This window comes from Epinephelus moara, chromosome 10, assembly GCF_006386435.1.
Source record: "Epinephelus moara isolate mb chromosome 10, YSFRI_EMoa_1.0, whole genome shotgun sequence".
In the NCBI taxonomy this organism is placed as follows: domain Eukaryota; kingdom Metazoa; phylum Chordata; class Actinopteri; order Perciformes; family Serranidae; genus Epinephelus; species Epinephelus moara.
This window is the reverse complement of record NC_065515.1, coordinates 14,272,307-14,298,143: the sequence shown is the minus strand read 5'-3', so window position 1 is coordinate 14,298,143 and position 25,837 is coordinate 14,272,307. Positions and strand designations below refer to the sequence as shown.

The following is a 25,837-nucleotide window of genomic DNA, read 5'->3' as shown; positions in this document are numbered from 1 at the left end:
TTCTGGGTCTGCCCCGGGGCCTTCTACCAGTGGGACGTGCCCAAAACACCGCCAGCGGGAGGCGTCCAGGAGGCATCCTGATCAGATGCCTGAACCACCTCAACTGACCCCTTTCAACGCGAAGGAGCAGCAGCTCTACTCCGAGCTCCCTCCGGATGTCCGAGCTCCTTACCCTATCTCTAAGGCTGGGCCCAGCCACCCCACGGAGGAAACTTATTTCGGCCACTTGTATCCGTAATGTCATTCTTTCGGTCACTACCCAGAGCTCATGACCATAGGTGAGGGTTGGGACATAGATGGACCAGTAAATTGAAAGCTTCGCCTTCTGGCTCAGCTCCCTCTTCACCAAGATGGACCGGCGCAGCGCATGCGTCACTGCAGAAGCCACACCAGACCTCCAGTCCATCTCATGCTCTATTCTACCCTCACTCGTGAACAAGACCCCAAGATTCTTGAACTCCCTCGTTTCAGGCAGTAACTCTCCCCCAACCCAGAGAAGGGAATCCATCGTTTGGCCTCAGATCTGGAGATGCTAACTCTCATCCCGACCGCTTCACACACGGTTGCAAGCTGCCCCAGTGCATGCTGGAGGTCATGGTGTGATGAAGCCAATAGAACCACATCACCTGCGAAAAGCGATGCAACAAGTTTTTGTAAAGTGTAGAATAGATTGCTTTAGACTGAGCACGTTTTTTTTTTTGAGCATGGGTGTGTTTCTGAGTTGGCAATCTGAATGAGTTACACAAGCCTGTTCTCTGGCCAACACACTGTTGGAGGGCCTGCTCTCTCCGTGATCCCCCTCATCCTATGGGCTATTGATGCAACCGCACTGCCTGCACTGTATGAAGCTCAGCATAAGTTCAACCAGGAAGACTGTCTTTGTGCTCATCCATTCACAAGTCTCTCCTTCCCATTCCCACTGCTTCCTCTTATCAGCTGACTACTATCCTCTAGTTATCAAATCAAACTTCGCCCAGTCTATATCAGCCAATCGGGATGCTACTGCAAAATTTCTCTCTCTCTTCTGCTGCTGTCAGCTGTCAGTTTAGGCAGAATCTTTGCGCCCTCCTCCACTGCGTTCACCTCCAGCCATCGTATCCAGAGTCCTGGACAAACTCAACAAAGGCTCATTCCTCTACCCATCCAGATCATTGGCACTTCTCCATCTTCCTCTCATCTCATCTTCACCACCGCCGGCGTCCTATTGGACTATGGATTCACCGCCCTCCTTACCCTCCATCATACCATCTCTATGGGGTTGAATCCACAAAGACTTTTTACATTTTTCATTCTTATGTGCACATGTTAATAAATATACTTCTTGCTATAAAAACGAGTCTCTCCTGATTGAACTATATTATATACAGCGCTGCACCATCAGCGACTGACTTACTGAATAAATCTCTACTCCCTGAAGTTGTCTGTTCTCATGTTATATATGAATTCCTGTCAATGTCAAAACAGGCATGCTTGTCTTTGAATTCCTGGAAAAGTGTTTGACCAGCGCAGCAGACCCAGTTTCAGGAAAGGAAGGTCATAACTGCTGCATTCAACTCAGCACAAATGTCTTCCACTCAGCAAAATAACTTGGGCTCCGTCCAGAACAGCCACCGGTCCTTTTCTTGATAATGTCAATCCTAACAGGACCGAGCATGTTGTCTATCACAGCGCAAGGGCAAGAAGACAAATGCCTGCATACGCTTAATGCAGCGAGAAGAAACCCAAAAATATTGGGTGCAGTTGTTTGTGTCGTTACATAGATGTTCTTTAAAGATCAAAACTACAATAATTACATGTTAGAAATTACATGTTACTCATAATGGATTCAGAGACCAAAGATGAGAACACATGGGACAACAGTCATAATAATGATAATAATTTATTTATTCAGGTAGAGGAAGAGTCTTTGGCAGTGAAGAACACAGGAACTGAGGGGGATTTAATGAGAACATTTAAAGTGAAGTGCTGCATGGAGACAAAGGATTGGGCCGACTGGGCCATTAACACAAGTCCAACAGTGAACCAGTTCTCCCAGAGGGAATGAAATATAAACCAAAGAACATTAACTGGTTGAACAAATTGGCACGATAGCATGAGCTGTGTAAGATCTGCAGGAGCGGACTAACACTTAAAGGAGAAAAAAAAAATGAGTGTGAGTGTTTATCTGCAAACGGGTCGATGAAATGTGACAGGTGAGAAGTGTTGGTGATGCTGCTGTGAAACTGTGAGCAGAGACAAATGGGTGTTTACTGTGAGGAGAAGTGTTTGGCTTTTGTGTCTGTCATGAAGTGAAGTGTCCCTCAGTAAAGATGTCCACATGTATCACAGTAAAATCTGGCACTGGCTTTTTTTTTTCTTTTTTTTTTGTGACACTTTGAATTTGTTAACATTTACTTCATCACTCTCCAATCCGGCAAAACATTTCTGGCCTGAATTGTGTTACAAAAACATATAAAAACAACAATTACAAACAAAAATAGTAATTCATTTAGCGAAGAGGGAGAGAACCACTTACAGAGCGGCTCGTTCACTCTTCTATATTCACATCCCATTGGCCTCTCCTACCAACTGACAAGTGCAACTCTATAGTTCATATAATGAAGGGCAAAGAGGTACAAGTATGCATCAGTCTGAGACACTTTGCATGGTGTTTTCCACTCCAGGAAGTCACTTCTCTCCTCCTCTCTGATCTTGTACATCTGCTATCGGCTTACAAACAAGGACAAGAATATGTGAGGATGCGAGGGACCGTCTTTCTGGATTAGAAAGCAGCACAAATTTCATGTCTACACCCTAAATACAGGGCAGGTAAGGCCATTACAATAGTTGCCAAGGACTTGTTAAAACCAAGTAATGGAACCAATCAGAATGCACTAAACACTGCATTCGTCACACAGCTCACAATATGAGAGGGGCTGAACACGCAGTGCACACTGTGCACGAGCCGGACATGGCAGGTAAACATGCCCAGCTAGGAAAATTCATGACATCACAGCTCCTGTCAATTAATTAATTAATTAATATCATTCAGAATACCATCAGAAGTCCATTCATTCATCGATAAAGGCAACAGGACCGGACACTCAGTCCACTTCTCCTTCTGTTCCACCATCCGTCTCCTCTTTCTGCATTCATTACACTTCTTATACCAGAGAAGTAAATATTCAGCTACACAGACATCACAGGACAAAACAAAGTTCATTCAATATCAGAATACTGTTGGAGGTCAGGAGTTTGGCTGCTCCCATAACATGTGCAAAAACTCATTGTTGTAAAGAGTGGATGCCACTAGGGGTCACTGTTTCACTCGGTCACAGGCATCACTCGTCGTAAGTCACTGGCACAGCAGTCACGCTACACATCCATGTTCCATATTAAGGCTGGGCAAAGGGCGAGAAGAGATGGCAAAGTTCAGGGTGAGAGTCGGCAAGATAAGAGTCAAAGTGGAGCTCTTTAAGAGTCTGTAAACTCCATCTGTTCCTCCTTGAATCCTCCAGAGCTTCTCATCCATGTATCCCATCAGCCTCTTCACCTAAAACCCAATAGTTCACATCAAGTCCGTGCCCTGTATCATCCTGGATTAGTGGCGTAAGGGCCAACCGCCGAGTCCATGCAGTCCAGGGTCACAGCGTGACCTTGCTGAGTCTGAGTGACAAGCTGGAGCGGTGCTGGGCGCGGGGGAGTGTTGAGCTACAGCGGCTTCGCAGCTGGACTGGCCGACCCGCTGAGCCTCGCACCCGCAGCAGGAAGTCAAAGTTGGCGGAGGTGTTCATGGCGTAAAAGACGTTGGCGTTGTCTGGAATCACCAGTTCTAGATAAAGAGACAGGAGAGAAACAGCAGAATGATGAGTATAGTTTAAGCTCTTTCTGTTGTTGATGCTGATATACTTTTTGTCAGTAGTACAGGAGTCGTTGTGGTTTCTTGTGGTTTGGAAAACAGCTGATCAGTGGAAAAATTACAAGAATTAAAATGCCAGCTTTGCATAATACAAAGGGTGCATCATCATAGTTTTTACAGTAACTGCTGCAGCAACTTCTGCTTCCTGTTTTTACTGTAAATATCTGACTATATGCCTGGGCATTGTACTGTACCAACATGTAGTTAGCTACCTCAAGTTGAGAGTTGTTTGAAAAATAAGGAAGGTATACATGTGTAGAAAAGAATTAGCTAAAAAAAAAGAGTCGGAAAAAAAAGGCTCAATTTAAAATTGTTTTTTACCTCTGTCCTCAGAGATGACTTGTACCAGCTCGTATCCCTCCTCTGGCTCCACCTCCAGGTTGTGCTTCGCCATGGCTCTGGAAATTACAGCCGGAGTCTTGTCTTGATTGGTCAGCTATTTAGGGAACGGACAAAGAAATTACTCGTAAAGTTTTTTGCCTTTAACATGTAAAAATCTAACCTGAGAGCATCTCACTCACACAACAACACAAACACACATATATTTACCAATATGCTCTTGTAGAGGTTCCCATTGCCGTCCTCCAGGCTCACTCTTATGATGCATGCATCTTGGGCCTGGGTGTTATACGCTGGGGTTTGACTTGGGGAGCAGGGGGACAAGGGTGTGAGGGAGACGGAGCGTCTGTGGGTGCAGGGGGGCCCTGGGAGTGAGGGAGACGCAGGAGTCATGGTGACGCTGGCTGTCGACGAGCTGGTGTCCATGGAGTGGAGTGAATTACAAGAGGAGGATTCTGATAGCTGCGAAAACACATAACCAGAAATTACATACAGATTCATAAACAGGATCATTTTCTTCCACAAATGCACTGAGCCATAATCTGATTATTCATTTAAAGCTATTAGAGGCGAGGGGAAATGTGGAAGTACTGGAACACGGTGACAGCTGCAAGACTCAAATATAAACCTTTGCCTGAAATAACAGCTTTTGACTAAGGGACTGTATAAAAATTACTGGGGGGAAGGAGACCAGAAAAAGGGAGTGTTATGATTTCTGCCTGTGTATTTACATTTTCTGGTGCAATTTTAGTTGTTAAAAGGGAAAAGCGTTCAATTATTTTTGGGATATTTGGGAAAGGGTGTCACAATTTTTGTCTCAGTCAATGGGAGAGTCCAAAAAATAGACTAGTAATGCTTTTTAAAGCCTGCTCCCCTCTTCACAATAACTTCCATATAGTCCCTAAGTATGACCAAAAAGTACACATTTTCTTTAGCGCTGTTGCCCACCTTGTTGTGCTGGGAGTCAGAGGTGTGTGTGGGGGTGAGGCCTTCATTGTCTGACGGGCTGCTGGAGTCGCTGGAGGACACACTGACTGAGTCCATGCTCTCCCCTGAGCTGCCAGTAGGAGGCGAGCGTGGCGTCTCTCTGACTGGAGAACTGGCTGAATTACTGTCTGGTCCAAGAAACAGCCTGGGAAGTAGTGAAAGTTGGTCGTTAGAGAATAAAATAAATAGGTCACAGCACTTCAGAGCTTAAATACGACAGTGTGACGATTTTTGCTTCAGGTATTCTAACACAGATTTAAAACTAGACTTCCTTCATTTGGTTAATTATTGTATTTTGTGGTTGCACTTACAGGCTGAGTCTCTTCACCATGCTTTTTCGAGGCTTGGGTGAGGTTGGACTGCTGTCACCCAGACCTTCAATCTCACAGGACAAGGCGTAGCTGCAAGAGAGAACATTGATAATAAACCTTAGACATCATAAAACATAGCCATGAATTGTGAGTACAAGAAAGGGAAAGAGTCACAGAGGACAAGGGGAAGGAGAGGGTACAATAGATCAGTAGGGAGTGAAGGCACATCATGAGAACAGCAGGGAGAGGTGAGGAGAAAGGACAGAAAGAAGCTTCTATTGTGTGTTTGTGAACAATAGGTCCAACAGACCATGACCTCATGCACTAATTTGCTTGTTATCTAATGGATAACGGTGCAATCAATGACGAAGGTATTCAGGGTAAAGCAGCAGTACCTTTCCTCCTCGCTGAGCTGAAGCTGGCTCTTAAACCAGCGGAGGAAAGACGGCTCTGGAGTCAGACAGTAGCTGTTGCAGGCCGACTGGAGCAGCTTGATCTGAGCAATCACCTCAAACTCCTGCAGAGACGGAGAGAAAGGCACCAACGTTAGATCAGATTTACTTTGAATGTGTTGCACATGTCAGAGCTCATCACATCGTGTAATCATGTCAAAGGAGGCGGCTTGCAGCTACACTCACCCTGCGTCTCTTCTCAAAGTTGTTCAGACCACCCTGCGGAGGACACAAAGAGCATGCTGTCAGACCCTGGACATCACATACCAGCGGCTGCTTAGACAAACAGCATTAGGTGGACCACTCCAAAAATGGAGCGACAAAATTCCTCACGCACTCATGGAAACTTACACCCCACTTTCTGACAGCGGTAACACAGACAGACTCTCAGATCTGCAGAGCTGTGTAAACTCGCGGACACATGCTCTCAAATATCGAAACACACACACATTCAGCAGGTGGTTATGGATTTTTTCTTACCTCTACTAGGTCGGGCAGAGCCGTATCCAGCATGGTCAGGTCGGTTAGAAAGGTCCCCAAGTACGGTATCGTTCCTTGCATGGCTCCCTGTGGAGAAGATTTAAATAAATTCTTTAAGGATGCTACAATAAAGCTGTAATTTACACCGTGCTCCTTATGATTTACAGATGCCATGGTGGGTTTTCTAAAATACAACACAGGCTTAATGTAAGTACAGCTCTTGGTGCGCTGAGTAAACAAAGCTAAGCATGTGGCTTCATCATAGTGTGGAGGCTAGAACTCACTTTACAGTGCACTGCTTGAGAGGAATGTGTTGTTTTAAATTATAAAGCTCGCTTTTAGCTCTTTTTTGAGAAAAACATCCATTTGTCTGGCGTTTGTTACAGGGGCTCTTAGTTAGTCTGTCTTTGTCTCACCATTTCCTTCTGCAGCTGGAGTCTCTTGTGGGTGCGTTTCTGGTGCTCCTTGGCACAGCTCTCCAGACTGGCAAACTTTGAAGTGCCTTCCTGTAGTGCAAACAGAACAAATGCAGCTTCAGTCCTTCAGATTCTCAGCAGTGAGTGAGGGAATGTTTTTAGGGTTCCAAGATGAAGTCTCACTTTTGTCAGAGTTACATCTACGCACTTTAAAACTTGAGTTTTTTTCAGAGGGTGCTTAATTTACTAATTTAAAACATCACAGATTCCTCAGACGATTCATTAATATTTCAGGAAGCACTCACCCTCATGAGGAGCTCTCTGCTGGTCAGGTAGTTGTTGTGATCGGAGAAAATGTCCGATAGTTCCTCAAATGTCTGCATGCTGTCTCTGTGTGAAGAACAGATTCAGGTTAGGTGGACACATCAGATGAAATATATGTGCAAAATAAACATCTCAGAGATGCTGTTGAATTCTGCCGAAAGGCTGATTCATCTATCGAGACTTACTTGTGCACACAGGCCCATGCCCTTTTCAGCCTGTACAAAGGGTTGGACTGCAGCGCAGATACAATGGCTCGCAGAGATGAGAAGTTTTTGCGTATTCGACACTCCTGTTAGGAGACAGTTAACATGAAGACAGTCAGAACTCAGCTCGTTTTCATGCTAGGTTTATAGATGAGTGTGTGTGTGTTTCTGCCGACCTGAGCGATGTCTATCCAGCGCTGGATGACCCGCGCTCTCACATGTGGCCTGATCTGTCTGTGTTTCAGCACTGTGCTGACCACGCAGGCCGCCACAGCATTAAACTGCGTGATGGTTGCACGAATGGTGGGGGCGCTGTGCTTGTTGTGTTTCTTATCCCTCTGAGACCAGATAGAGCCCAGGCAGTGGTGGGGTACAACTTTTTTGAACAGCAGCTAGAGCAGAAGAAGAGGCTGATGTTAGCATGACGACACTGAAGAAACATCACAGGGATGTAACCTGCGTCACCTTTCCCTGCTTCACAACAGGCACACTGCCAAACCCGCCCGTTTCCATCTCATTTCCCTCCACTTACTGCATCCATGTAGGTCAGCTGCTCCGCCACCAGGTCGGCCTCAAACGACAGGAAGTCCTCCTGGACCTCGATCTCCACTTCCTCCTCTTCCCCCAGGCAGAAAGAACTGTTGCCGTGGAAACCAGCTGAAAGCAGGAAATTTGACACTTAGGATAAAAATACATAGCACTGTACAGAACAATGAACTATGTATATGCTATGCAAAGAGTTTTAAGAGACGTTTTGTTAGTTACCATCAGTGTCGTCCATGCCAGCCTGACTCTGCAGCTGCTCCAGCAGACTCTCTGCCCGTCTAAGAGTCTCTGAGCCTGGCAGGGCTTTGCGCAGGTAGTCCATCAGCCTGTGGAGACAGGGATAGTCAGGCGGCTCCTGGAAATCTTCAGGACACTGGTCCAGCCAGGCACGCAGGATAGAGGCCAAGGCACTGTGGAGGCAGCAGGGAAAGATTTAAGAGTATTAAGAGAGCTGGCAACGATAGGAGGGCAGGTGTGATGAGTCAGCTATACTGCTGAAAGTTACAAAAATTGTTTAAAGCTGACCATATGGAACTTATAGTGACATATTTATTAAAACGTATCTCACCTTCTGATGGCTCCATTGCTTTCAGAGCCTTTGCATCTGCCTGTGTCTTGCTCATTTTCTTCCACACTTCCGTACCTGCAACAGGAAATAACGAGTGAGCATATTCAGAACCACTAAAACGTACAGTCAGTGGATTATTTTGACTTTATGCAACACTTTACTCCAGGCCTACCTGTCTAGCAGTAGCTGCAGTACAGTCTGTGTGCTGGCGAAGGCTCTGTAGGTGGACAGGAAGATGGAGGTGTAGGTGAGGTCGTTGTCTCCGAACGCTGTCAATAACGTCTCCACCAGACGCTCCAGTGTTCCAGCACGGATACTTCTGATTTTGCACGTCTCCAGCTGGCTCACTGTGTGGCCGGGAGGTAGGCGATCGCCTTCCGCCTAAACACAAGCACATACACAGCACATTGTTAAACCAGTGTGAGCTGAACTGAGACGCTTCCAAAGCTTTGCTCTGCTTTGTTTGGCTTTGAATGCATCACAGATTTTTGATGTGTCAAGCTGTCTTTGTTGTCATCTCATCACACAGAACATAAAATACTTTAATTAAATCTTACAATCTTGATAGTTCAGCTTTAAAATGTGAAATGACAGGACTCATTAGCAGACAAAGATACAGTAAGGAAGGACAATCAAAACCTATATTTAATTCTGATTTCTCCAGATGTGTCCGACTATTGTGTCTGTGGGGAAATAGACTGCTTGGTTGCAAAAACAGGCAGGGAGAGCGTAGGAGAGGAGGTGGCACAGACATGGAGAGAAAGAGACCTTGGTGAAGTTAGCACGCTACAACAGGAAACGCTCCAATCTGCTTTTAATCACAGCAGGCCCCTCCTCCGCCGTCCCTCCAGACAGAGAGGAGGACAGCAACACGGCCAAGTTCTCCCACCACTCCCCTCTGATAACAACTCAGAACACTGAGAAATACCATTATCTATCTCTGCGAGGTGACCCGCTGTGCACTCACACACGCAGGCATCGATTTTACAATTCAAACTCAACTAGAAATGCACGTAATTTGCTTCTACACACAATACATCAGTGTACAATCCCCCTGATTGTACAGTAATTGCTGTTATTCACTGACAATTGACTGTTTATAGTGAATATACTGATGCCTCAATAGGAATCGCTCCCCATTCTACTCCACTCAATAGACAGCACTGTATAAAGTACCCATGCTGTTTTAATTAGCTCGAATACAGTTGGCAGCTCATGCCGTTGTCAATACATCAATACAGACTTAAAGCCTCAGAGCTGTTATCTATTTCTTCTTTTTTATGCCAACCCCCCATCCCCCCTGTCAAGCACAAAGAGACAACTGTGAGACAAACAAACCAACAACACCAGATCCTGATTTTTTCTTGTAAACAAAGACCACACATCTGTAATTTCTGTTATGCTTGGTTCATGCATTTAGTTGCTGCTGAGAAAACACACAAGAGGAACTGGGGACAATGCCCTAATTGGCCCTTCTGTGCAGTATAATAATATACTGTATAACATCTTATTATGCTGATATAAACAGCACAGAGGAGGGAACAGCAATGCCTCATGTGCACTGAAAAAATGCACAACTCAAGGAAAAGCCTTTAATACCCCCAACTTTTTTTTTGTCATACCAGCATTTTATAAAACACTGCTGTACAGGGGAGCGAGCAGTTTTGTTGGCAGCCGGGAAAGTCAGGAAATCACATGCTTTGGCTAAACAGTCCAGGTCTGGCAAAACTGTTGATTTTCAGCAGGCAGCTAAAAAGGTGTTGTCTAAACTGGGAGATTTATAGCTCAAATCTAAAAACAACAGCCCCGGTGGAGCACAATGTGGAGAGACGCCCTGCTATTGAAAGACACGGTCAGTTTCAAACAATGGAGATTATTCTGTTTTTGTGATCAGCAGTCTGCACACAACTAACAAGATTGCTTTTCTGAAACCATCAACACAGGGTGAATTCCACAGCAGAGACTATTCCACTAAAAATCAGCATTTTGCACCGCAACAGGTTATGAGAGTGGAAAAAGCAGCATCAGGTTTTCATTTGTAGAATCTGTTTCGCTGAGGGTTTTGGAGCTCAACTCGTCTTTGAAAAAGCTTCGTCAGCTGCGATTCTGTCACACTGTGAGACATCAGACCGGCCCACTCACCCCTAGCCATCTTGCTCCCTTGTTGGCGGCCTGCTGAATCTGAACCCTCTTCAGTGTCACGTTGTAGATGGCTCCTTCCTCGACTTCCTCCCCCCAGTCCTGCACTGAGCTCTGCAAAGGAGAGGGAAAATGTTAGAAACCTCCAGAAGACAGGAGAGGATAGGTTTAGGATAAAAAATCTAATTTCCTGTGAACAACTGCAGGCTGCAGAGGTTATTTCCAAGTGTGATTTCAATAGTTGAACAAAATAGGAACTGACGTTTTTGGAAACATCTTTGAGAAAAGCAGAAGGAAACACCAGAAAAAATACAGAAACACAACCACAGCACTTAAACAAACTAGTAAAAGAAGGACTTATAAGCAGTAAAACATCAAGAATGACCAACTCCCCAACCCCCACATCTGCAGCCTGCCAGGCCTCCCTCCCTGTCTTTACTCCCTCTTTTATTCCCTATCCATCTCTTTCACCGTGTCCCCTTCTCTCCGAGGTGAAGTCAGAGCTGGACAGCTTTACTGCAGCTCAGAAACTTTGTGATAAGAGCCAGAATGGAAGAAACCTCCCAAACAAACCCCTACATAGTAAAACAAGACAAGCTGATATGTCTTTGTCTGCCTAATTATACAACCCAAGAGAGCTTGATTACAAATGAGAGCACAAACTAGATTTGTGCTCATCTTGTTCCATATGTATTGTGTCTGCCTCTGGTTGTAAATCAATGACAAACAGTAGAGTGCAGAAACAAACAGAGGGAGCAGAGTGGAATCAAAATACAAAACTCCTGCTCAGAGAGAGTGAGCGCAAACACATCCCGAGATGTGCTGAGACATCAACATATGGAGACAGAGACAAAAACAGAGGCAGAGACAGCGAAAGAGAGGGACTGGCCAAATATAAACACCACGCATGCAGTATTATGGCCAAGTCTTCACTCACTCACACACACACACACACACACACACACACATGGGCCGCAGCGGCCAAGATCACTCTCACTTGTCCCCACTTTCATTTACACAGCTCAGTGGCAAAGTCCACACTACTCCCCAAACAGAGGAGCTGCCAGGAAAGAGGTCAAGGGTCAAAGTCGCCGTTAACAGGCTCAATAGACGGTCCTGGAGGCCGGTGGCGCTCTGCCACGACTGGGCCGTGTTTGGGTTTGAACAGAAACATGTGATGCCAAAATGAAAAGAAACCAAAAAACACAAAGGGAGAAAGGGAGAGGAGGAGTGAAGGATTATAAGTGGCTCTGGCAGATGAAACCAGTCAGCATGTCTGTGTTGTTGCATGTCACAAATTGCATTTGTCTGAAATATGTCTACATGCCTGTCTCCTACCCTGTTCAGCATCTCGTCTTAAGGTCAGCAACCCACTAAGTGCATGTATATCTCTCTCCCTCTCTCTTTAGCTGCTGCTGGCTGCCGGCTGGATGGCTGGCGCAGGGACAGATAAATACATCAGTGCATGAGTCATGCAGTCCACACACTCCCAAAACAATAGCGGGAGGTCTCTGTGCTGGCCGGCCCGGGCTGCTGAGTTCACAGTCTGCACACACAGCCTGCTTTTTGTCAGCCACAGAACTGGAGATGTTTTTCAGAGCAGGGTTTTAAAAAAGGCTCTGCCTCGCTTTGTGCACCAAGTTTGGGGGCTTATTGTGAGCCAAAGCTCCACGAGCTTGCATGAAAACTGGAACCAAAACAGTCTGTCACTGTGATGTTTCTATTCACAGAGAATACAGGCCAAAAGCATCACACTGCAGATATCATACAGAGAGCACAGTATATCAAATGACCCTGGGTAGGATGTAAACAGGAGATGGGTTGTTTACTCTCTGCACTAACTTGGATCCTCCCCCGAGAAGATGCTCAAAAAGTGCATGGAGAGGACACTTAGGAAAGCAAATAGTGCGGTATCTCTACTCAAATAGTGCTAATATGCCTATCAGCCTATCAGCTGTGTGTGAAACAATACTCCCAAGATACCAACAACAACAGTTGTGTTAAATCTTTGGCGCTGATCTGTTGGCTTTTGTGTTTTCCTTGCCTGGACGCAGCTGGGACCCGTGGAGAGACAGTGTGATGGCCCCGGGGCCTCGCCAATTGTTCCCTCTCTGTTACGCTGCGGGCCCCCAGACAAAAGTTTTCATATCCACCATCAGGGAGGGGAGTGCTAACGGATCGAGTTCATATTCTGGCGGAGTCGGCAGGGGATTTTTCTATTTCATCCCCCCCTTCCATGCGTGTCCAAACTTTGCGCGACATCTTTACGCACCAGCAATGTAGGTTAAACTGGATTTAAAGCCTAGTAAAAACAATTAAAACTCAATGTTCAACTGTTCCCCCCGCTGCTCCCCTCCTCCTCCTCCTCCTCCTCCTCTCCCCTTTATCCGCTACTTTCCCAAGCCTACAAACGCCCCCCTTCTTTTCTCCCCCCTTTCCCTCTTTAACCTCCCCCCTCCTCTTCAAAACCACAAACTCAACAACAGAGCACAGGATGGAAAAGCATGAGAGGTTTTTTGTTTTGTTTTTGCTCTTTACCATTTTACTTTTCCAGGCGAATTTCATGGTGATCGTTTCTTTCATGATCCGGGGACAGCATCAGAGCTCGGGAATAATCCAACAAGGAAAGTAGAAGAAGAGTTCCCTTACAAAAAAATCAAATCCCAGATCCACGCTGAAAAATTTCTTCTCCTTCACTTCACACACTTTTCGTCCGCTCAACTCCAAACTCCAAATCCTCCTCCTCTGTCTGTCAGCAGGCTCTCCCCTCTTCTACTGAATGACCAAACTCCTCCCTCCTTGCACTCACAACAGTCCCGTTTAAACTCCTCCTCCTTCCTTTTTGTCCGACTTTCATCACACTGACAACAATGTGCGCGCTCAGACGTAGGGATGTGATTTCTGTTTGCGCAATACGCTAATACACAATCATAAATCTCATTCCTGTGAAATTCACAGCTGTCATGAAAGAGTTTTATCACGCGTTTAAACTGGTTTATATTACCCCATAAACATAAATCCTTAGGCTGTATGTAGGCTACAGTATACAGTACAGTCTTAAGTTTGTGTTTGTAGCATTTTTAATAGGTAATTTTTATTTTTCCTTTTAGCTTGTTACAATGAGTAGAAAAACATGGAAGTTGTGGTTACATAGAAAAGAATATTGATGTCTTAGATATTTTCTGTCTTGTGTGTTTTGTGTGTAAAGAAAAGTAAAATTCTAAAATGTTGCTGAAGCAAATAATTGCTTCAGTAGTCAGAGTTAAAATAATCAAGTCAGTGTGTTCAAGTCTAAAGTCTGTATTTTTAGTGCAATGTTTCTTTTTCGTTTCTCAGAGACTGTTAACTTGAGTGGATGTAACACATGAAGGGTGTATCACTATGAAAAGGCCATAACTTTGGAAGACACCCTCTTTATGTGACAAACTGAAATTACTGAAAGCTAACATTAGCTTTAGCTTAGTCTTACATAACCAGACCTATCTCCACAGTGCTGTATCAGCCCTAGACAAAGGTCTAGAGATCCCAATTATCATTCTAGTATAGTAAAAAAAAAAAAAAAAAAGAAATTACTGAAAGCTAACATTAGCTTTAGCTTAGTCTTACATAACCAGACATATCTCCACAGTGCTGTAACAGCCCTAGACAAAGGTCTAGAGACCCCAATTATCATTCTAGTATAGTAAAAAAAACAAAAAAAAAACGCTCGGGATGTTTGTATTTCTCTTAACCAGGGATGTCAAACTCATTTTAGTTCATGGGCCACATACAGACCAATTTGATCTTAAATGAGCTGGACCAATAAAAGTTTACCAATAACCTATGAGTCTCATCAATAAGTGCAGATTCACCAGTATGTCTCAGTTTTCCACATTCAGTCAGCCGACTTCTAACTGTCACTACATGTGCATTTATCAGTACATTTCCTGATGCGTCACTACATGTGCATTTATCAGTACATTTCCTGATGCAGATTGTTTTAAACTGAAGCTGCTGATTTACAATATTTTGCACAATGTTCAGTATCTTTAAACATGGTCACAGTAAGTATTCATTGTTACATCAGAGAGCTGTATTCTGGTCAGGGTGGGAAAGCCTCTGAAGCAGAATTTTACATGACATAGGCAACACATTGTTTGACTTGCTCCTGAATCCTGGCACCTCTCGTCATCTAGTGGGCCGGAGTGGACCCCTCGGCGAGCTGGCTCTGGCTCACAGGCTATATGTTTGACACCCCTGCTCTAAACCAATCACAATCACCTTGGGCAGCACTAAGCCAGGATGCAGTGATGGTGCCCATGCAAATGGTAGCACATAGATAGTCGAAAGAGAACGAGAATCCTTGCTTAAGTAGCTGGCCAATAGCTGTCTTTTACCCACAGTCTACTTCTGGTGAGTCAGACTTACTTTTAGTTTAAGTGTAAAATGCATTTTGCTCAGCCAGTGGATTTTCTACATCACTTGAAGGCATGTTAAGGAAAGGTCTCTTCATGACCAGCATGGAAATGTGACTTCATCCTTTAAAACAGCACTCCACTGATTTAGCATTGCACTCCTGTAACATTGTTGCACACATGATAGACAGTTAAGAGGAAGGAGGATCAAAACTGATGTGCAGAGCTACATATATCTGGCTGAGTAAGTCTGATAAGTGTAACCTGTCACACGGTAACCTGTTGTTAATGTAAAAAAACGATCAAATTACACTTAATACATGAGGTCTCCAAACCTACTATGTAACTGTGTATCTGTAAGTTCAAGTTCAAAGTACCTCCCTCTTCACTTCTTCTTCTTCTGTGGTCTCCAATAAGCTCCTCTTGTCCCCTTCGCCTCTCACCATGGTAATCTCTTGTCCAGTTATTATGAGTTTGTAAGTCCTATGTCTGTCAGTATATAGATGCAAGCATACTGGCACTTGAAAGGCAGACATACATTTAAAGGAATAGTTCACCTATAAAATAACCATTTATATTTCACCCCATGTTACGTTAAATTTGTCACATATGCAGTAGCACCCAACACTAACCTTTACCAATGTGTTAATTTACCTGTACACGTCGGTGGCGATGACTGTAATGTATATTAACATACAAATTCCATGTGAGTGCATGCAGTGAGTAACTTTCTTGTGTGATCAGCTGCCATGCGTGGGACAATACAAGGAAGGCTGTAGATGCCGTCACCAGTACTGTGCATTGTCAGAGACGGGAGAGGAGAATAGGCTGAGTGTGAGAATGGCCACACTGTTCCACTGTGAATGGGCCTGCACACGTACTCAAACAGCCCACTTGTGTGAATAAACGGGAAGATATGAATCAAGTGTCGACTTTGTGAGGGGTCTTTTGTACACAGTTGTATCGCAAACATATATCAAATGTGAGCAAGCAGCGGTTCATACGATTGAGCCATTTAGTCGGCTGATTAAATAACTTAGTGATCCAGAGTCAGGAGACAGTGGGAATGTTATGAGGCTTATTGTCATCAGGCTCAGTGGGAGAGATGGCAAGACCTGCTGTGGCCCCTTTTCACTACTGTGTGTGTGTGTGTGTGTGTGTGTGTGTGTGTGTACGTGATATGCCTGCCCACTCTACTGGCTCCCATAACACCGACACGTAACCCCAACGTCACACTNATATGCTATATGTTTTTGTTCCATATATGATATGGAACAAAAACAATTTCCCCCCGGGGATTAATAAAGTATTCTGAATCTGAATCTGAATCTGAATCTGAATGCCTGCCCACTCTACTGGCTCCCATAACACCGACACGTAACCCCAACGTCACACTGAACGTCACTGACTGTCACACACCACGCTGATGCACTCACAGATGCACCCACACTCACAAGGTTGCTTAGGGGCACCAAAGGGCCAGGGAAGCCCACTGTACGTCTCTATCAGCGCCCCTCTGTGTGTGGTAATCATATGTTTTATCAGGTTTTCTTCTCGGTGACCCGCAGGCTGCATATCTGGCCGGGCTCCAGTTCCCAGGCCAAGCTGCCCCGGTGTCCACTGTGGTCTCTGGAGCTCTGGGAAGCCCAGAGGGGCAGTGGGAAGGTTGCGACCCCACACGACCTCCAGCTCAGCCCCGGGGGGATTGTGGTGTTGGTCTCACAGTGCGCATGATGTCATATCTCAGCGCAAACAAGACATTCGACAAATACGACAGCTGCTGCTCAGTGTGATGGATGAGCAGATGCACGTTTTTCAACTACAGAGCAAAATGTGAAATTTGTTCTGTTTCACTGGAGTCCAGGTTTATGAAAGTACACCAGTATTATGATCCTTACGGGATGCATCAGAAAAGACTCTCGGGCCTGTTATAGGAGGCTAAATTTCAGTAAATGTCAAAGCTGTTTTTAGGTATTTTGGTCCAAAGCCAAGTGAAGTCTCGAGTCCTTTAAGGGCAAGTTACAGAAAAAGTTTGACATGTGGGGAAATACACTATTCCTTTTCTTGTCAAAAGTTAGATGAGAAGGTTGATACCTCTTTCTCGAGCTAGCAGGCAGTTAGCTTAGCTTATCATAAAGGCCGGAAACAGGGAAACAGCTAGCTTGGCTCTGTCCAAAGGTAACACAATCCACCTACCAGCCCCTCTATAGATCAAAAACCAAAGTGTAAAAACAACAAGTCATAATTTTTACAGGGTTATGTGGAGAACTATTTCTTGCCTGGCAAATCAAACTGCTAGCCTCATCAAATCTATGCATGCTGAGTATTACATAACATGACGTGGGGTGTTAACAGGGTTTCCTACATGAAATTAGACCAAGTTCCTGCATCTGTATCTTTATAATCAGTAAAGGAACTACCAACTATAGCACAGCAGCTGTCCGATAAAGGCAGTGGAAACATTCCTCTGACATGTAGTGGGGCAGAAGTATAAAATGGAAATTCTAAAGTTAAATACAATAACATGCAACTATATCTCTGTCTCAGATCTCCTGTAGCATCCAAGTGACAGTTAAAGAGACTGTGACAGAGGTGAATGGCATCTTCTACTGCAATGTTTGAAAGGCTGTAAAATATTGCAAATAGTATTCGTGCACTGTAATACCGGCCAATCTTCATACCAAGTGTTCCTTTCTCTTGGAAGACTACTGACGTAATTATATTTAGGAAAGCCCATGACAAGGGCACAGCACTTTTTTTATAATGGGTTCCTACTAATATCAAGTTAAGTATGCTCTTCTCCCTGTTCCACCATGTCAGAACAGGGAGCTAACAGTACAGACAGAAAGGGGACAAAAACAGGAGGAGCGCCGCTCGCCCTGTTATTGCACCACTGTGGGGAAAAACGCACATTCCAGGAAATCTCCCACTTCCTGCCTTCAGCCTCCTGACTCCAGCGAGCCTGCTGTCCTCATACCTGACTGGCTGGGGAGCTTCTCTGGCCTGCAAGGAGGAGATGAGAGGAGACGACAAGAGGAAAAGGGGATTCCTAGAGCAGGCAGACTGAAGGGACCGACAAACACTGTGAATCACAATGCTGAAAAACAGAACCAAACAGCAGACACACAAGAGGACAATGAGGGAGGTGGGGGTCTCAGGCAGCATGTGTAACGTCGCAGTGTTTACATCCAAGATAAGAAGGTCGTGTATCAAAGAAAATGTAGGACACTGTCAAGATTAACTTGAAAGGACTTTATCTCTGCTGTGAGTGTGAGAGGGAGAGACGGGGGGGGGGGGTTCACAGTAGTGCCAGAAACTGAGAGGATCCATACGGGATGAAAGACAAGCGTGATGCAACAGGATGAGTGTGCACTGGCTTTAAGAGAATGAGTGATTTCATTTTTCAGACCGGAAAGGGACGCCCTGCTACTTTTTGTGCTGGAAATAAGTAAACAGAGTAGACTCATCGTTTCATCCAGTGAGAGGAGTATCAGCTGTGGCTGGAACAGAACTCTCCAGTGGAAAGTCGTTGTGTAAGATACAAAATGGAGAAGATCTTTCCTGTCACCATATCTGGATCAAACGTGTCAGTACACTCGTACTCTGTTCCTGTTTGTACATTCTTCTTGCATTATGCACGGGAATGCACACAGTGAGTTTCACTGTATGTTTGTGTGTGGTTGGTGGGTTTGTGTTTCCAAAGCATACTACCCAGTAGAGGGCAGAGTTCATAAACCACTGTGTTTATCCAGAGTCAGCAGAGGTTTTTTAGCCAGACCAGGCCGGAGCAACAAAACCCAAGAGGCTGGATTTATGGCACGGAGTCAGGACGATCTGCTATAACTCAATAAAACCTAAGAATGAGACAATGGAAGTGGCTTAAATAGGTCATTTGAGAGCAGTGAAGCAGGGGCAAAGCACTCAGTAAGTGCACAAGGTTATTTGATAGGTATTTAATGAGACAACACATCAGCAGATGAGTGTCTGCGGATCGAGTAGTAGCAACAATGAAAACACAGTTGGATAGAGACATGCCAGGTCCTCTCTCATAACACACACAGCTGCATTTTCTCCCTCTCTTTCTCCCTGTGTCTGCGTCTTCTTCGGTCAACTGAACCCTTTGTTCAAACAGCCACATTAAAGCTCTGTCTGCCTCGCTCCTTCTCTTATGTCATGGCTCTGCTCCCCTCAGATCTATTGTCCTGGCTGTTGTCGAGCTCTCCCTCTTTCTCTGGATGGGTGACATCATTAGTTTCCAGTAAAGTCCAGAGCTTCAGACCCAGACCCCTCCTCCTCCTCATCATCCTCCTCCTCCACACTCCACATTAAACACAGCTGACCCTGTGAAACACACTTCGAGGAAAAGCTGCTCAAAGTTTCATTAACACCAAACATACAAAATCGTATTTAGGCACCATTTATGCATGTTTAGGGTTATTAGAAATGCATAAACAGATTTATTTTTTCTCATAAAAGCCTCCATATGGGGTCAGTCAGACCGTTGCACTAAAGCCAAGATAATCCTCTCTGGAGCTATGATGACTCAGATGGTATGCCAATAGTTAAGGTACTTTCAGGTGTTCCTGCATTTAGACGAGTTACAATAAATTCCCAACACTCACACACACACGCGCGCACACACACACACACACACACACACACACACATGCACAACCCCCCTTCACGGGGCCCCTACCCTGACCCCCTCTAGATCTAAGCCCCACTAAGCCTTGAATGAATCAGTCTGGACTTGCTCGGTTGTCTGTCTGACCCTGCCTGCTAATGAGAGACGGACCATCTGTTGCCCACCAGATACGTGCTACCCTAAAGTTGTCACATACGCAATGAAAATAGCACACAGCATCAATGAAGTCGGTCACACGCTGGTGACTGTCGTCAAAACTTGAAATCACCCACAGCAGATTCATCAGATCAGAATGGACAAAATCACACTGACTTGCACCATCACTGTATTTCAGTTTTTACTTTATGAAATTATTGGCTCTGACTTCCTTCCATTTAATGTACGCTGAAATTCTGAGGAATTGTGTGCTGTGAGGGTTAAATCTGAGTGTGAAGCCTGTGCGTTGTGGGAAATGAAACTGTGTAAATGATGCACACAATAACACACATAAAAAAGAGACAGTAGCACAATAACAAGCATGGACAGCTCGACTGTTGCCACAACACTGACCAAAATATATATGCTCTGCCCAAACAATATGGACACATTAAATACTGTGTAAAATGTAATATACATATGAACACATCCTGCTGTTTAACAAAAACAAATACAGGATGTATTTCCTGTACTCAAGTTAGTGCATTTCTTTATTATTGTCAGTAGAGACGTTATACTTAGTAACCTGCTGACATACAGAATGTGTGAGTGCTGACCTCTCATATTTATAACTGTCGTCCGGACACCAGCATCCTCCAGCTTAACACACTAATACCACACACACACACACACACATGCTAATACACACATCACAATGCCAGCTTGATCCCAGTCATGCGTCCTGGCTAATACTGCAAGCCCTGCCTGAGCGGGAAAAGGAATAGAGAAGTTTCTGAGTGTATGTGTGTGTCACAGAGCAGCCAAACCATAAAAACAAACCAAATCAAAGAGGGTGCTGCTGCACATATGCCTCGTACCAACCCACCCTGAGCACACACACACACACATTGCCACATACACACACCCATCTCCATATGGTGCGATGAGTTTCTGCCCCAGTTACGCGAGCTGCTCCTGTGGTGTTGCTGCTCTGGGATGGATGCTCGGGTGACAGGGACAATGCACGCAGTATTGACTTTTCACACCAGTTCTATTATGTGACCTAATTAGCCCCAAGATCACAATATGAGCCGCTACAGAGCTGCAGACGGCTAGACAACTTGACATGCTGGGGATCACCCAAGTGTGTAAACACCATCTTAAGAGGTGGACTGAATGAGGGGAAGACTGCGACCTGGATTTTGGAGAAAAGAGAAGTGTGGTAGTTTGTGAATTGTGCAATTTGAGACAAAAAGAAAGGACTGGTGTACGTTAATGTCCCTCCAATAGTGTCTTGTAATATCAGTGGTTACAGGGTTACTAAATAAACCAAGTGTGCTGCAAAGGATCTGAAAACTCTTCAGCTACGCCACATAGAAACTTGAAAAATCGATTGATATTTCATAAACATCCCAGAATTATACAACTGAATCCCGTAAAGTCATCTACAGGCACATTAAACAGGTCAAAGGCTGAAGAACTAGTCTTAGCCGGATGAATGAATCACTGAGCATTCACCAAAACACATGACAAGCATGGATCAAAACTTTAGAAACACTAACACGTCATGGAGCATCAGCATGAAACGTGCACTTCTCTGTTCAAAAAGTCAAGAAAGAGGAAGGAGGAGTGCTAACGCAGCTTTCTTACTTTTTTCAATGGAAAACACGGCATCATCGAAACTCTCTGTCACCACCCCCCCTTCTTCCTTCTTCCTTTGTCCCTGTTTTCCCTTTATAAAATCACTTCTGCATTTCCAGCGAATGACCTGCTGTGGTTATTGAACTACCCTGCTGGTTATTGTAAGCCAAACGGGTGTGAGGCAGCGGCTTATATTCCCTCTACTGGAGTTTTGATTGATCGCCCCACGGCTTAATTACATTGCCTTATCACTGACTGAGAGAGGAGAGTGTGAAAGAACACTGCAGACTTCTAAAATGCAGTAAGAGCAGGAAAATGGACTGTGATAACCCACCAAGATGTGAGGATTCGTCAACACTCTCACTTCTGTGTAGCTGGGTTCAAATGTGGTCAAGCCCTTTGTTATTCCTGCTTGTGACACCATCTTGCAACATCTGAAAAGTTAAATTTAAAAGATGCATTTTCGCTATGTTATGTTTTTCTTTGTGATTTATCATCATTACTTTCAATCCAGTGTCCAGAGTCTCATTGTCCTCAGTGGACTACTGATGGTAACTGACACCTCAGCACTACTTCGTCGTCTCTGACCTGAACTGTGGACTTGACAGCTGTGTTACTGCACAGCAGGCTGATTACAGGAAGGTCATCAGTCCAATCGCTGCCTTTATGACTGGCATGGTTTCATAACCTTATGCAGGTAGGCAAAAAGAAACCCCTGACAGCAGTAAAGGCAAAGTCTCCTCCAAGCCAGCGGGAGCCAGCTGTTAGACTGACAATATAACACGTGGAGAGGTCATGCAATCAATGCTGTTTATTACAAGAAAGGCTCTGCATGTAACACTTGAAGTTGTGTGATTACCCTCTGATGGCTGTGTTTATTCTTACCTAACTTTACTGAAGGTATTTACCCCTCCATATAATGACCCTCATTGCCCTGTAGCCAAAGCTGTGAGGGCAATCACAGTGCAATACGGTAAAAACAGTCACATGGATGAGAGCGATGCATGTAAGCTGAGCCTCACTTTGGCGACAGCATCCAGAGAGTGTCAGCGTCTGCGAGCTAACCTTCAGTCTTCATAGCCATTGGAACAATTGGCGGAAACAGAGCTGTGAGACAGGAGGTCACGTCATCCAGGATGTCAGATAGGCAGCAAGAGTGATGATCTCCCAACACTTAGACTCAGAATATACACAGCAGCACAGTAATATCGTGATTGGACAGAAATTGGGTTGCTTTAATAGTCACAATAACAGGGTTCTGGGTTAAAAATCTCACAGATGATCAGTACTGGGGTTCAGTGTTCAATGGGAGCCCATTTCTGCCAATGTGATGGAATAAAAAGATAATGTAAGCCATTATAATGACAAAATTTCTCATGATAATAACAAAGTATCTCAAAATAATGACTTAATATCTTAAAATAATAAGTTAGTGTCTCAAAATATATACTTATCATACAAAAAAATGAGTTAGGATCTCAATATAATGAGAACTTGTTTTAAAAATGAATGACAGTATATCAAAAATCAGGAGTTAGTATCTCAGATAATGATTTAGTATTTCAAAAAAAGTGAAAATTCATTAAAATAAGGAGTTAATATCTCAAAATAAAACATTTTTCTCTCTAAATAATGTCATGGTATCTCAAAATTAAGACCTAGTATTTAAAAGTTAGGAGAAATCCTCTCAAAATAATCACTTAGTTTATCAAACATGAGTTAGTATCTTTAAACACTGACATTTCTCAAAATAATTAGAACTTGTTTTAAAAATAATGACTTAGTATATCAGAAATAATAACTTTGCGTCTCAGATAATGATGTAGTAATTCAAAACAATGAGTAGTTTTTCCAAAAAAATTAATTTGTATCTCAAAAACATGAGTAAGTATTTCCAAATATGACATATCTCAGAAATAAATTACTTAATATGTCAAAATAATGAGTTAGTATTCCAGATAATGAGTTAGTATTTAAAAAAATAGAAACTTTCCAAAAAGAATGAATAAGTATCTCAAAATAAAAAGGAATTCTCTAAAAATTATGACATGGAGAAAAAAAAAATTATGACTAGGAAAAAATGACTCATGTATAAAAAATCAGGAGGAACTTTCTCTAAAATAATGACTTAGTATATCAAACATGAGTTAGTATCTCAAAAACACTGACATTTCTCAAACTTGTTTTAAAAATAATGACTTAGTGTATATAAATATTAAGTTAGTATTCCAGATAATGACTTAGTATTACAAAAAAAATAGAAACTTTCTTAAAATAATTAGTTAGTATCTCAAAATAATGAGACATTTTTTCAAAATAATAATAAAAATAATTTTTAAAAATGGCTTAATATCTCTAAATAATGAGAGACTTTCCCAAAATAATGACTTCGTATTTCCGAAATATTGACTTCCAAAATAATGAGAGACTTCACTGACTCATTATTTTGAGATACTAAGTCATTATTTTGAGATAATGACTCATTTTTACCATTAAACTTTCTCGTTATATTGATTTACAGGATGTTTTTATTTCATCACAAGGCTAATTTATTTATTTTTTTTACTGGTAGAACTGGGCCTCCACAACATGCAGTGTCTTGCTCAGGGACACTTCAGCCGGCTGGTTCTCTGACCTCAATATCTCTGCTCACTAAATCTCAACGTGCCAAAAAATATTCTCACTTCAGCCTTAATACCACAAGTGCGCACATGCAAACAATTAGCCACAACTAAGCTGGAATAAGCTGTCGCTGCAGGTCGTTTTCTGGTAATCGCACTGTTATGAGGAATCTTGTTATGAGAAAACAAACATATGAACTGCACGCTGATATGAAGCGTAATATGTGAGCCACAGTTTTTTGGGGGGTTTTCGTGCTCTGCTGTTGGCTGACACATATTATTGTAAAGTTCTTAAGAAAAATGAGTAATGCCTCTTCTGTGAACTGTGTGACCAGTCAGCAAAACTGTGCATGCACACATACACACACGCACGCACGCACGCACATAAAGTGACCAATAAGCGGTAGTTACAGTGAATTACTGCTTTGCACAAGAGGTCAGCTGTCCTGTCTGTGTCACCAAAGGTTACTGTCTAGTTTGCAATATTAGGAGGCGACTTGTTGCATAAAACTTCAACGAGAGGTCAAGCAGAGGAACTAAAATGTAATAATTTGAGAAATGACAAACCAATCACTGATCGATCTCTGAGCCGGGCACAAGTTGTGAATGTCTCTGATTTCAAAATGCACTTCACTTACTGTACATGACACTGGTGGTTTATGTTGGACGTGTAAACCACAGGTTGGATGATTTGTCACTGCCAGTTAACTGTCCGTGTTACTGCCAGAACTGTTGAGACTACAGGAGCCATGAATTTGCTGTGACTTGTAGTCAAACACCTTTTTCTCTCTCTGTGTCTAAAACATGCACAAACACTCTTCCTATCACTCTCCCCTGTGTCTCACAATCACCACAGACCAACAAACAGACCTTGGAAGAGTCACAAACACTGCCCGTCTCTCTGCTCCTCAACGTACATCTTTAAATATTTACAATTCCGAGCTTCTTTTCTCACTGGATTGTTTAATTACTTTCAATCTTATTCCTTTGACTGCTCCAAACACTTTACACTCCACTTCCCATTCCCATCCTTGAGTCTGTCAAAACTGACCAAACCTTTGACACCAAACAACACCTCACCCACTCCAAACAACAGAAGGCACAGGAAGGCCATGTGAGTGAAGGCCAACATCTGCCAGATTGTTTAACAAGACTGGAAGTACCTGTGCTTCCCAGAAATGAAACAGCAAAAATCAACAAACAGCAGGAGGTGGACAGACATAATTATTCTGCCATGTACTGACCCAGTGGCGGGGGCTGCTCTCCGGGGAACGAGGCTGGTACCTTTGCAGGGCGACACCTCCTTCCCCCTCCAGCAGCAAGGAGCAGTCCAGGTTTGGGCAGTGGTAGCTGGGACTCGTGGGCCAGGGCAGCAGGGTGGCCAGAGGGTATTGGGAGATCATGCTGACCCCCTGGATCAGCGGCAGGGGTGACAGGGCATACTCCAGTCTGGATGGAGACGTCTTCAGTAAAGCAGGGGTCTTCAAGTGTTGATGATGAAGATGAAGAGGCTCCTTTAGGTCTTGATTGTTTTGGTCCTCTCTCCTCAGTCTGTGTAGACTTGCCTTCAGCTCAGAGGTGTCACAAATGATGAACTCCCCTCTCAAGTTGTCCACCTCAGTGTTTTCCCTTCCTGTTTCTCTCCTTTCTCCCCACCACACAAAGTTTCTATCCTCTCCTCTTCTGTTTTTTTTCTTCCTCTCTCTCAGTCTGCGCGCGTGGAACTTGGCTTGCCAAC

At 43.9% G+C, this 25,837-nt stretch overlaps 1 protein-coding gene across 2 annotated transcripts; it reads right to left on the bottom strand.

Moving 5' to 3' along the window:
- Nucleotides 1-1,891: 1,891 nt before the first annotated feature.
- Nucleotides 1,892-25,837, bottom strand: rgl1 (ral guanine nucleotide dissociation stimulator-like 1). 2 transcript variants are annotated; one of them, XM_050054720.1, is made up of 18 exons: nucleotides 25,344-25,837; nucleotides 10,667-10,777; nucleotides 8,697-8,905; nucleotides 8,525-8,599; nucleotides 8,176-8,366; nucleotides 7,943-8,067; nucleotides 7,587-7,802; nucleotides 7,393-7,496; nucleotides 7,189-7,273; nucleotides 6,884-6,973; nucleotides 6,468-6,554; nucleotides 6,174-6,206; nucleotides 5,931-6,052; nucleotides 5,536-5,625; nucleotides 5,186-5,369; nucleotides 4,448-4,699; nucleotides 4,220-4,334; nucleotides 1,892-3,811 (listed from the first exon to the last, which is right to left on the bottom strand). In XM_050054720.1, the coding sequence occupies exons 1-18, from the start codon at nucleotides 25,500-25,502 to the stop codon at nucleotides 3,624-3,626; spliced, it is 2,436 nt and encodes an 811-aa protein (XP_049910677.1). In that variant the 5' UTR covers nucleotides 25,503-25,837; the 3' UTR covers nucleotides 1,892-3,623. The 2 variants fall into 2 exon arrangements, with proteins under 2 accessions (XP_049910677.1, XP_049910678.1); XM_050054721.1 differs by lacking the exon at nucleotides 25,344-25,837 and adding an exon at nucleotides 13,202-13,455.

Excerpts from the sequence above, each read along its gene's own strand:
- rgl1 (XM_050054720.1), bottom strand. The coding sequence starts at position 25,502 with ATGATCTCCCAATACCCTCTGGCCACCCTGCTGCCCTGGCCCACGAGT. Across the intron at positions 10,778-25,343 it reads AGAGCAGCCCCCGCCACTGG|AGCTCAGTGCAGGACTGGGG; the intron begins GTCAGTACATGG and ends TCTCCTTTGCAG. Across the intron at positions 7,497-7,586 it reads GCTGGATAGACATCGCTCAG|GAGTGTCGAATACGCAAAAA; the intron begins GTCGGCAGAAAC and ends GTCTCCTAACAG.